General features: G+C 38.9%; 2 protein-coding genes across 2 annotated transcripts; both read left to right on the top strand.

Moving 5' to 3' along the window:
• The first annotated feature begins 467 nt into the window (after positions 1 to 467).
• spink4 (serine peptidase inhibitor, Kazal type 4) lies at positions 468 to 2,595 on the top strand. The gene is made up of 4 exons (XM_028566848.1): positions 468 to 764; positions 1,439 to 1,470; positions 1,651 to 1,766; positions 2,421 to 2,595. Exons 1-4 carry the CDS (start codon positions 713 to 715, stop codon positions 2,464 to 2,466), a joined length of 246 nt encoding a protein of 81 aa, XP_028422649.1. The 5' UTR covers positions 468 to 712; the 3' UTR covers positions 2,467 to 2,595.
• A 1,205-nt stretch (positions 2,596 to 3,800) lies between these two features.
• stra6l (STRA6-like) lies at positions 3,801 to 12,120 on the top strand. Its single transcript, XM_028605951.1, has 18 exons — positions 3,801 to 3,938; positions 4,213 to 4,285; positions 4,961 to 5,061; positions 5,628 to 5,758; positions 5,874 to 5,994; positions 6,295 to 6,340; positions 6,533 to 6,658; positions 7,335 to 7,408; positions 7,926 to 8,034; positions 8,174 to 8,327; positions 8,536 to 8,611; positions 8,778 to 8,859; positions 9,287 to 9,335; positions 9,891 to 10,008; positions 10,106 to 10,225; positions 10,414 to 10,577; positions 10,996 to 11,139; positions 11,443 to 12,120. The coding sequence occupies exons 1-18, from the start codon at positions 3,910 to 3,912 to the stop codon at positions 11,682 to 11,684; spliced, it is 1,959 nt and encodes a 652-aa protein (XP_028461752.1). The 5' UTR covers positions 3,801 to 3,909; the 3' UTR covers positions 11,685 to 12,120.
• The last annotated feature ends 251 nt before the right edge of the window (positions 12,121 to 12,371 follow it).

Here is a 12,371-nt window from a genome sequence, read left to right as displayed (position 1 = left end):
AACGCAGCAAAACCCTCAGCTAAATGTCAGCACTTTATAGACTGCATAGCCTGTTGTGTCAAAGACGTAGAAGTAGGGTTTTGGGTATGGTAAATTAGACTTTAAAAATCAAATCTCTGCACTGGAAAACCGGTAAAATTCAGACAAAATGAAGCTACACCACTGCATTAAAACATTTTGTTTGAAACTTGAAATTGAGAGGGAAGACGTGATTGAGAGTGAAAAAGTGAGATAAAAGGAGACATGCAGGGCAAAATTACGGTGGTGATGGTTTCTTCTTGTGCTCAATATTATTATTTGTTTACATTTTTAAGTATTAAACAGCTGTTTGAGTCTGTTACAAATTGTGTATAGTTACTACATTAATAAATAAACAAATTCATACATTTTGAAGAAAAACTCTCCTGATTTGATTATTTTGCATGTTTGTCTAGTTGTGTAGTAGACACAAAAAACCTTGTTGTTAAATGGAAGTTTGTAGTTAATGACTCAACAAAAGAAATGTATTCTGTATGTGTGTGTGTGTGTGTGTGTGTGTGTGTGTGTGCGCGCATGCGCGCTGATGACTATAAGTTTCTAGAGTGTGCATGCATTGAGTGTCTATTTTCACCTGCTGTGTTTCCACACACACCCACACCCACCCCCAGTTATATTGACAGTAAAACGGACGAAACGCTCAGAAGTTTCTGTTAGTTATTCATCCACCAACATCATGATTGGAAGAGTTGTTTTTCTGGGACTGCTGCTCATCTGTGTGGCTGAAGGTAACAAAGAAAAGCACACTTTTTTTATAGCTATTTTTACATTCTATTTTGACTGTTGCTAACGTGCATGTCTTTTGAGGGATTTCTGTTTAGTTGCCATTGAATGAACAAAGAGTGCCTGTTAAAAGAATTCACCCACATTGGAAGTGTCAATGTTTTATTGTTTTACTAAATGTATGTCAAAGGGGATTTGATGTGGCTTTTTTTACACTGATCAACAACGAAAAAGGCAGATTGATTTCAAAGTTTAAAAAAAAACATATCTACAAAGTGAAATTGAGAGAAATAATACAAATATAAAACACTTGTTTGCTTGCTTAGCTGGGCACTGTACAGTATTTTATACAGTATACTCACATGTAGGGATATCACATAAAATCATGTGCGCTGTATGTCAGTGTTACATAGTAATATATTTTACCTGTATTTATAGTCAATTAGCAATAACTGTTTAGAAATATCAATAACAGGGACTATATTAAAAAGTATCAAAGGTGGAATACTGACCTTTGCTCATCCCAGTATAAATTCACGCAATTTGAGTCTCTGGGTGTTCGGTCAGTTTTACATGCTAACAATATTCTCATGTACTTGCATGTAGGCAAGAATTGATGGTATATGGGGTCAATTATTTAGACATTTATGGTTTTATGAGTCATCTGCTTTCTTTACAGTTGCTGGGGAGAACTCTGGACTCCTGAGAAAGGTGTGTGCTGCATATAGAAGGTGTTTTGTGTGTATGTGTGAGAGAATGAGAATGAAAAAAATACCTAAACTGTGTCATTGAAGGAATTATGTATAAACATGTATTCTGAGACATTCTTATGAGGTAATGAAAGGAGAGAAGTCGCACCAGAAACCAGATCCTGTGTGTATCTCCTGGCAGCCTTCCTGTCCTAACTTTGGTGAGGAGATCATGGCGTGCCCTCTGAACCTCGCTCCCGTGTGCGGCAGCGATGGAAACACCTATGCCAACGAGTGTACCTTGTGTGCCCAGAGACAGTGAGTACACACACAGCTGCTCCATTCTCATGGCATTCACACATTAGCTCAACATCATCCAAGTCGACTGTATGGTGCTGGAGTCAGCCTCTGGTGGTGGATGAATGTAAGGACCACAGTCACAATACCGAACCTTGATTGGCTAACAGGAGCGGCTGATTTTAAATGACTGGAAGCATTTTATTCATCTCTTTGTCTTTACAGGATATGAGCTAGTGGCCATTAGTCATTACTAGATAATGATATGTCATTTTTCTGATAACCAAATCTTGAAAAAGCACAAAATGTCAAGCGATGATTTTGCATTGGATTGAAAAAATACTGGCAAAACAATTTCACACAGATGCCTAACAACAGCAAGTGACTCTTTCTATAAAGTGCTCTTTGTCTCTCTCTATTTATCTTATTTCGTCTTTTAACCTCATAACACACAACTTGCTTTATTAATATCCTCAGTGATGGCTTTTAAACACTGTTGCTGGAATCTACTCCCACATTCAAACAGTTTCATATAAGTTGTGATTTCCGAGAAAAAATCTTTTGACTGGCCTTATTTTCACTCTGATCACTGACATTGATACGAAGTTGAACTAGATCTCAGATGACCGAAACAGAATGAATCGCAGCCATGTCATGTTGTGATCCTCTTTGCAGAACAACCAAGATGGACATTTTGGTTGCCAAAGAGGAAAGCTGCTGACCTGCGCAGGGGATGATGTCACCGCTATGGGGTGACCAATCAGGATCTGATTATCGACCCAACATGGATCTGTGAAATTACAATTCCTAAATGTTTGTCAATGCAATAAGTAATAAATGTATATCAGCAGTAAACAACCATCTTTTACTTTCTTTTTGTTTGTCAATAAAATCCATATTCCAGTCAAGAAAGTTGTCTGGATCATGTTTATAGAAGGAGTTAAACATATGCTAGAAATAAAAGAAATCAAGGAATAGTATAGTAGTAAAGTATATATGTTTTGCTTTGTTTTTTTGTTTTTTTTTGCAATGGAGGTGATACAAGGGCAATGGAAAAAAAATTAAAGGAAATGATTTATCTAAAAAACATTCCTTTGATAGTGAAGGCAGGAGGTAAATGAACGGTTGGTTATCTGTGGGAAAGACAAATGTTTACACTCCTTATACTGGGTAACACATTGGTCAATAATGTTCAGGTGTGTGTGTGTGTGTGTGTGTGTGTGTGTGTGTGTGTGCGTGCGTGTGTGTGTGTGTGTGTGTGTTTCTTGTTTAACTTCATTCGTGGGCTCCAAAAACCGGGAGTCCAGTATACTTGTGGGGTCCCGACAGCTTTGTGGGGCCAAAATGCTGGACCCCACAACTTTAAAGGGCTGTTTGAGGGTTAAGACTTGGTTTTAGGATTAGGGATAGAATTAGGTTATGGTTAGGGTGAGGGTAAGGGTTAAGTTTAGGCATTTAATTGTGACGGTTAAGGTTAGGGTAAGGGGCTAGGGAATGCATTATGTCAATGGCAGCACGGTGGCCCAGTGGTTAGTGCTGTGGCCTCACAGCAAGAAGGTTCTGGGTTCAAATCCAGGCCTTTCTGTGTGGAGTTTGCATGTTCTCCCCGTGTCTGTGTGGGTTTTCTCCAGGTTCTCCGGTTTCCCCCACCACTAAAAATATGTTCCCCTCCCCCTCCCTAACTAGCTGATGTGTGGTGAGCGTTCTGGCGTCGTAAGGTGTTGTATGGCTGCCGTGCATCACCCAGGTGGGTGCTACACATTAGTGGTGTTAGAGAGCAGTCCCCTCCCCCCAAATGCGTTTTGAGATAAAGCGCTATATAAATGTAATAAATAATAATAATGGTCATATATAATAATCCCCACAAAGATAGTGAAACGCACTGTGTGTTTGTGTGTGTGTACGTGTGTGTGTGTGTGATGAAGACAAACAGAGAGAGTGTGAGTAAACGGCGAGAGAAGCACAGAGCAAGACACTGGGAGAGAGGACATAAAAAAACAGAGACATAAAGTGTTGAATCCTGAGGTCAAAGGTCAAGTGTGTGAGTCACATGGTTGAAACCAGGAAACAGAGAAGTGGAGTATGTCTATGAGTATATCCAGTCACTTCCCTCATCTTTAGCGCAGGAACAAAGCGTTTCAGACTTCAGTGAACTGACTTATCAATGATGATAAGAAACCGAGTGGAACATGAGTAAGTACAGACTGCAAATACTCGGCTCACTGCTACTAGCATTACGATCCTGCTCTTTATTGTGTAACTAGCAGCTGTTATTCGTCATGGTCATGTTACGAAGAGTTTAGGACTACACCTGATTTCAGCTGTTTGGAATCGACAAACAATCAATGATATTATTGATGCATTAAGAAGTATAGCCTATTCATGATTTTTAACCCTGTTTGATCAGTTTGCTCTGTGGCCCTACAGTTCAGATCAGTTAGATTATAGTTATGTCCTGTTTCTCCAGGGTCTCCACCATTAAGGACTGTCAAAATGGAATATCTATGGAGCTCTTCCTGCACTTTTCACTCATACCAGCAGTAAGTTGTCCATCTATTTTGCCGGGGATATGAATATTTGGCTGGAGAATTTCAGACAAGTTGACATACTAAACGGCTTTCCATAAATTTCTACAGATACAATACAATGAATTTTTATTGGTTCCTGTTCTGTAAAACCCACGTATCTCTAAACCATGTTTTAGTTTAAGAGGAAGGAAAATATTCTCAACCAGAAACACTTAATCCCTTAGTCTTCCTGAAACATTAAAGATCACAACAGCAAGAAAAATGAATAGTTTTGTTATGTTAATGCCATAAGCATCTTATATTTACAACTGTGGGAAATTGCCGTTCTGTGTCCACCATATAAGCAAATGATGAAGAAAAACACTATACAACCAAGAACTGCAACACAACACATACCTGTACTACTACATCTACAATGAAGTGCTTATGTATGTCATCAACCTGCCAGGGACTGCAGATGAAAATTAGCCCGCATGGTTATATCTGGCACTTTTACATGTTGGACTAGAGTGCTTATGTTAATTAACGTGCATTAAATAAAAAATAAAAAACAAACAGGTAAGCAGGTAGGTGCAGCAGCTTGATCAAAACTACTTTGATTGGACACCTGTAAGGTGTTTTTATAAGATAGCCTCTCAATTCACAGAGTTTTGTTGATATATTATTTATTGATTTCTTGTCTTTCAGGTTGTGATTGTAGGGGTGCTCTCATTCCTCCAGAAGAGAGCCCAGAAACTGGCCATTGATCACAGATTTCCCTTCCTGCGGGGACGTTTTGCCATTGTGGTGTAAGCAGCTAGGAATCTCAAAAGAAAAAGAGCAACAATATGTTTTTCAATATCATAACTAAAGTATTTGAAGCTATAGTGCGTAGTTTCTGTCTCCCCCACGAGGAATTCTGAGTGATGACAACAATTCTGTTGGTGCATCCACATGATACAAGCCTTCCGTGACCGCGCTCCCCCCCCTCCCTCCTCCACACAGTTGCTACGTAGCCAAGGAGGACACAGAGGATTAAAAAAGAAAAAAGATGAACTTTTCAGAAGAGGAAAATTATCTTTACTCGAGTTTCTGCGCACGAGAGTCGCCGGACGACACCAATTTCTAAACATAGCCATACTGAGAAATACAGAGAGTGTTTTGTGGAGCCTATTAATTAGCTTTGTATCAACTCATTTGGCAGTTGCTTGAATGTAACGGATGTTGATTATTATAAAAAAGTTACGCACTAAAGCTTTAAAAGTGTTAGGCAACTGAATCATGTAACATCTATCCATACTGTTTTGATATATATCAGCCTGATATAGTTCAGCAATGTGGCTTTGTTTGTTTTAATGATATTACTGTGTCGCAGGCCTTTGGATACTATAGGCAGCCTCAGTAATCGTTGGTCCTATGGGTTTGCATTTGGGGCCGTGTCCGCCAGCGTCTTTCTGCTCTTTTCTGAACGTTACATCCCCTTCTCTGTCCCGGCCTGGGCCCGAGGTACTTCCACTGTTTGCCATTGTTATTCAGGCTCTGTATTCAAACCTATGTACCTTGCAGATACAAGAAATAAACACTTTGACGGATGTGATGTTTTCCTGATTATTCTCCTCAGCTATAGTGTATCTGGTTGGAGCTTTAGAGGTGGGCCTGGTCTATTTCCCTTTCTTTGCCTGTCTGTCAACACCTTTCAGAGCGGCTGGGGCAGTTCTGGGAATATGCTACTCTTTGGCCTGGTAAATGTATATGTCTCAAAATGTGAATTTGTACAGGAAAGGGTTTCCTTCACTAGTGTGTGTCTTTTACACAACATTGTAAAAAAGAATTTAAAAAGTGTATATGATGGTTACTTGAGTTTGAGTGTATTAGCATTCACACTCACAGTTAAAAGCTGAATAGAAGCAGAATTTACATTAATAAAAAAAGTAAAAAATACTTACAAGTTTGGCTAGATGAATAAATACATGGGTTGATATGTGGATGATCACATTTTAAAAGTCTGAAAATACATCATGTCTCGATGCTTTTTTTTTTAGGATCGTCGTTACAGTCTGGGATTTATTCACCTGTCCCAGTGGTAAGGTAGGTGAGTAGTGTAAGCTAGTGTAAATGTAATGTGCCTGTTGTTTCTACCAAGGAGCCAGCCTCTTCCTACACCTAAATAAATGAGGCTCTAAAAAACATTCAGTTATGAAGTGTTAGCCTGTTGGTATGTAGTTGAAACATCATGAAAAAAATAATAATTAATGACTGACTTTGTGTGTGTGGTTTTAGATTCTAGGTAAATACCAGAGGTGGATTGTCCAGTGGCCCTGCATCCTCTCCCTCATCTTCCTTTTGGGACGATTTCTTTACATGCTGGTTAAAGCTGTTCAAATACATCTGCAAGTGGAACAGGAGGTCAGTATGCCTAATGTATGAAATCATTGAAATTACTCTTGCCGTGTTTTTTCCCTATGGATAAAACCCCCAATGATCTACAGACTATTTAAGGTCCCATGACATGGTGCTCTTTGGATGCTTTTATATAGGCCTTAGTGGTCTCCTAATACTATATCTGAAGTCTCTTTCCCAAAATTCAGCCTTTGTACAGAATTACAGCCACTAGAGCCATGAGCTTTCCTTAGTATGTGCCATTTCTGTGTCTATAGCTATTGAGGAGGAGAGAGGGGGGGGCAATGTGTAGGGTGGGAGTGTGGCCTTGACCAACTGCCACTTTGCTTGTTTAAAAGCCATGATGTCTCTCTGAAAGGGAAAGGAGAGGTAACATTGCTCCTTATGACCTCATAAGGAGCAAGATTCCAGATCGGCCCACCTGAGATTTCATTTTCTCAAAGGCAGAGCAGGATACCCAGGGCTCGGTTTACACCTATCGCCATTTCAAGCCACTGGGGGACCATAGGCAGGCTGGGGGAACGCATATTGATGTTAAAAAACCTCATAAAGTGAAATTTTCATACCATGGGACCTTTAAGACATTTATGCGAAACATTGTATTCTATTGCATTCTCTTCTCTGCAATCATTATATAACTGAATTTTCTGTATGACTGTTAACATGCTAAATCTGCTGCCAGGACCCTGAAGAGCTGATTGAAAAACACCAGATACAGCATGTTAAGAGACTGCTGAGGAAAACACCTGCACACAGGTAGAATACACACTCATGCACGTGTTCATCAATGCTGAATTCAAGTGTCCCTTTTATAACTAGGTATTTTCAGTTATTTCTCTTGTAAAGGGATCCGCTATTTCTGCATTTTTTTAACCAGTTTACCAAAAATTGAGAACAGTTAAATGTATTCAGAAACATAACATTACTTTCTTTTTTCACTCACTGACGACATATCATTTATTTCAGTAAAATATTAAACTCAACATGGAGAGTTGGACATTGAGATTTTCTGAGTCAGATTAGTTGCAGGAACTTTTATCTGTTTACACTATTAAACCCATGTGTGTCAAATCTTATCTATTTTCAAAGTGACGTTGTTGTTGCGTGGTCATGCAGTTCAATGACTTCAAGTCCAGTCTGGTGTTTTGAGGTGCTCCTGGTAGACACTAGCACCCAAGACTTGGGAGTCAGCTTCTCACAACACTGTCATTTATAGACACACATACGTACATATATAGAGACAGTTTATTTGACACTCCTTTCTCTTGTGCAGTAAGACCCTCAGCTGGTTCCAGAGCAGAGTGTATGAATGGGACCCTTACTTCAAGTTTCCCAACAGAATTATCGGCACTGTCATCATATCCCTTATAGGCCTGTATACGGTACAGCAAGACTTCTCTTATGTTAAGTTATGTAAACCAAATGTCTCATCCATACACTTTGTTTTGGAAAAGTGTTACACGAACAACTTATATGTGGATCTGCTGTAGGTATTAATTTGCCTTATTGTCATTTCTCTAGATGACCCTGGTAGATTACAGGCTTAGTAATGTGGCTTTTGACCAAATAGACAGGTGGAAGAATACACTAAAACAGCTGGTTACGTCTTGTAACCAGACTGAAGCTCTCGCAGTCATGATACCACAGCTGGAAGAATTCATCGACGTGGCTCGGAGTGAGTTGGTCTGCTCCCCCCTAACAGTCTGTGTGATTAATGCTCCATAGTTGACATCAGACAAGTTTTGAGAACATTTACACAACATTTGCCCTGCTTCCATAATTCTAAACATTTCCAATAAGAAAAAGCCAAAAAATCAACTCTACGCTGATACACTGACACACACACACACTAAGTAACGTTGTCGTTATTTATTTTATTCCAGAGTCTTGGCTAGCTACCACCATCTTTTCTACTCTCAACTCTGTAGCCTATTGCTTCCATGTCTTGGCATGTTACAGGTAAGGTCCTTAAAATATCTGAAATAAATTAAATGTATTGGAATTGTATGATAAATGTCCCAAAAGAAGTATATAAACTGATTTAGTTCATGGGAAGTTAGATGATATTTCCTAAGCAGGTATTACAACAACAAAAACATAGATGAGTGGTCTACTGTCGCCATAGAAAACACATGAAGAGGCTGTGGAAAGGGCAGAAGGGTTTTCTTCCTGAAAAGTTTCACAACCCTAGATCTGCTGTCAGCGTAGTAAGTATCTCACACACACACACACACACACACACACACACACACACACACAGGCAGATGCAAATCAAGAATGCAAATCAGATTCAGATCAGGCTCTAAATTCAAAACCAGCATTCACTAGTGTGACATTGGCCGCAGTGTAACTGTTTCCAGGTCATGATGTTTGTGTCACAGTCTATGATCTACATATTTTTGAAAAATATGGTCCTCATATTATAAACCACATGGCCACTGCACCCCACAAGCAGGTTCTGCTGAACACACACATTTGCAAGTTTCTGAAATATTTCAATGTGTGAGCATGCATTTGAGTGTTTCAAATATGCAGGGCATGTGGGTTCTTTGCATGTGTTAAAGTTTGCATCTCATTTTATTTGGCCTCTTGTTTTATGCATTTGAAACAAGTTTTCTCTTTCAATTTCCGCAGGCTTGCATTGCAAGATACTCTGGTTGGCAAATAGCTTTTACACTGTGGGGTAAGACTTTCATCTCCTGATATACATGAAGAACTGACATGTACTGCATGCTTTGAAAAAACAAAAACAGCGGCTTAGCAGATGTACATCGACACATCCTATGTTATGGGACTGAACCCAACATTTGTCTCGCTGTTGTTTCTCAAAAGCGGGACGTTTTCAGAAGTCTGAGGGAAGAGAAGGAGGGAAAGTGTCCATTAACAGCAAGCTTTAGGCAGTTACTAACTTTTCATTGATCAAGCCCATATAATGGATGCAATTATTAAGTCACTTCAACTCATTATAGGCGTGTGGTGGTTGAGAAACATCCTACTATGCCATTATATTTGTTGATTGATATGTTGAAATCTTTTTAGGAGCATGAATATATCTGCATATATGTTATTGTCCTATCACACAGAAAAGAATAGTTTTGAGAATGAAATAGAAACATGATAAAATGCAGCAGACAGTAGCAACAGCACAGTTCCATTGCATGAGTAAAATGTGAAGATAAGCAGCATAAAGAGAGACTACATGAAATAATTGGATGTCTCTTCTGTATTTTCTATTTAGGCTACTTGATTGTCCATTTTATCTACTTCCTGTTTGCTCTGCTGTTGGTCTATATGCTTGTTCTTCCTATACAGCATGGAAAAGCACTGATCATGCTCACCAACCTGGGGCTTATACTGTAAGTCTGCTTTCCCTGTGGTTGTGGATATATGACGGTATATGAATGGATGATTTGATTGATACGTTAGTTGATATATTTCTCCTGTTTCTCTCAGTCTGACCATCAGTCTAGTCATCGGCCTGGTGATTCTCCAGATAGTTCTGGTTCAGATCTTCTTCCTTCAGGACAAAATGTCTCCCACTGATAAACAAAAACCTTTGGCCCTTAATAACAGGTGGGTACTTTTTAACATAGGTATTATGTAAGCGTGGATCATAAGACTATTAAAACCATGCAGGTCCTTTATTTGCCAGAAAACATTGATTGTTGAAAGGGGAATGGGAAGGGAAACGTTAATGGAACAGAATATAATTAAAAGTAAATCTGTAGCTTGAAATCAAAGTTTCTCTTCCCCCTCTTCAGGAAGGGGTTCCACTGCTTCAACTACTTCTTCTTTTTCTACAACGTGGTGATGGGGATTAGCAACTGCATAATAAGGTTGCTGTGCAGCATTGTAGTGGGAACGTGGCTGGTGTCCCGCTTAGATCGGACCATTATGCAGAGAGGATATGAAACCATGGATGCCGGTAAGCTTAACTTTCAACCAAAATTTGTGTAGACAAAGATGAAATATAGGTTTAAGGGTTTAAGAAGTTAAGTCTCCATATTTATCACCATAAAATGTCACGGCCAAACCTCTTTCTTTTTTATATACAGTGATAGTAGATAAGAGACTCATCATACTGTACATATACAATCATTATCATCATTATTATTATGATTTGATGCTGGTGTAGTTCATCGGGGTTATATTATAGATTTTCATTCATCCTTGAAGATTATTTTCTTCCAGGACCTTTCTCCCAATACTTCCCAAAGAAAAAGGATTTTTTCCTCAGTCATGCAGTGCATACTCCTCAAACACATATTGTTGAAATACTGTTAATTCAGTGCTATTTCTCATATATGGTGTTAAGCTCTAACATTATTTATTGCATGTTCCAGGCTACAGCACTTGGATTGGGATGATCTTTGCTGACCACTATCATAACAATCCAGTCATGGTGTGTTTCTGCCAGCTGCTGGTCTCCAACACGCCAGCAAAACACACTGCATCTGCATACTCCACATTCAGCAATGTGTCATCTGGTCAGTAGTGTGTGTGTGTGTGTGTGTGTGTGTGTGTGTGTGTGTGTGTGTGTGTGTGGGTGGGTGTAGCTCTTGCATGAAAAGTCATCTACCAAATAACTACTTATAACTTTAAGATGCACCAAGTGACCAAACTATAGTTTCTTCTTTTAAATTAGCTCACAAAATGCACTTTATTGCATTTATTCAGTTTTATTGTTGATGCTTCATCAGAACTGATGTTTTGTTATTAGTGTTTGTGTGTTTGTTTCATAATTATTTATTTCTTAACTTCCAGTTTATTAGACTTTTACTTTTTTCCAGAATCCTCTGTGAACAACCGGGCCAGGAGGCATTGGATGTTGTTTTATACCTTACTCAGGAACCCTCATCTGATCCTGCTCAGAAAGCACCACCTCTCCTCATCTTCATCAGTACACACATCATCATCTCCCCAGTCACACACACTTGTCCAGGCTTGCTTCATGGCGTCTCAAACACAGAGTCGTCAAGCAGAGTCACAGTCACCACCAGAGATCAAAGTTACACCAGCAGAAGACTGTTAATGAAACATTTCCATTGATTGTGATCATGTTAAAAACAATATAGGTTAGAATCCAAAATTGTTTGTGTTGTTCGGCGGTGGATCCCCATGTGGTAGAAGGAGTACTGTGGTGTTTTCAATGTCATTTCAAAATGTTGAGCACCAACATCTGACTGAAAAGATATATTCTAGTTAATGCTCGTCAATAATTAAGTCACCATTCTATCAGCCCAGTAGACATTTCATTTAATCCTTAGAAATGTTCTCATGTTGAATTTGACTTAAAGAAACTGTGAGATCATGTGTCACAAAACGGTATAGGTTGAGTTTAAGGGTTTTAATAATTGTGTTGTTGTCTGGAATATACAATTGTATTCACTCCTGAGTTCAGACTGTTAATGCCATGCCTGTATCTGAATGTCCAGACCAAAACATCTGCTGAAAATGTTTTAACTGCGGTAAAGGGGTGTCAAACTCAATTTCACTAAGGGCCACACTGGAAATGACGATCACAATAAGGGCCAGACATGTTGAGTTTATTGACATGCTTTTATTTAACAAAAAAAGTAAATTAACTTTGTATTATTGCAAGTCTCATATAGCGTTCTCCCATACAGTTTGGTTGACATAAAACAATAAAAAAGTCAGCAAAAATGTTTCTTAGCCATCGTAGAATTTAACAAGTCATGAAAAACAAACATTACATTTT

The sequence above is a fragment of the Perca flavescens genome, chromosome 2 (genome assembly GCF_004354835.1).
Source record: "Perca flavescens isolate YP-PL-M2 chromosome 2, PFLA_1.0, whole genome shotgun sequence".
Taxonomy (NCBI): domain Eukaryota; kingdom Metazoa; phylum Chordata; class Actinopteri; order Perciformes; family Percidae; genus Perca; species Perca flavescens.
Note: the sequence above shows the minus strand (reverse complement) of the source record. Positions and strands in the feature narration are given on the sequence as shown.

Excerpts from the sequence above, each read along its gene's own strand:
- stra6l (XM_028605951.1), top strand. The coding sequence starts at position 3,910 with ATGATGATAAGAAACCGAGTGGAACATGA. Across the intron at positions 8,860-9,286 it reads CTAGATCTGCTGTCAGCGTA|GCTTGCATTGCAAGATACTC; the intron begins GTAAGTATCTCA and ends CAATTTCCGCAG. Across the intron at positions 10,226-10,413 it reads CCTTTGGCCCTTAATAACAG|GAAGGGGTTCCACTGCTTCA; the intron begins GTGGGTACTTTT and ends CCCCCTCTTCAG.
- spink4 (XM_028566848.1), top strand. The coding sequence starts at position 713 with ATGATTGGAAGAGTTGTTTTTCTGGGACTGCTGCTCATCTGTGTGGCT. Across the intron at positions 765-1,438 it reads GCTCATCTGTGTGGCTGAAG|TTGCTGGGGAGAACTCTGGA; the intron begins GTAACAAAGAAA and ends CTTTCTTTACAG. Across the intron at positions 1,471-1,650 it reads ACTCTGGACTCCTGAGAAAG|CCTTCCTGTCCTAACTTTGG; the intron begins GTGTGTGCTGCA and ends ATCTCCTGGCAG.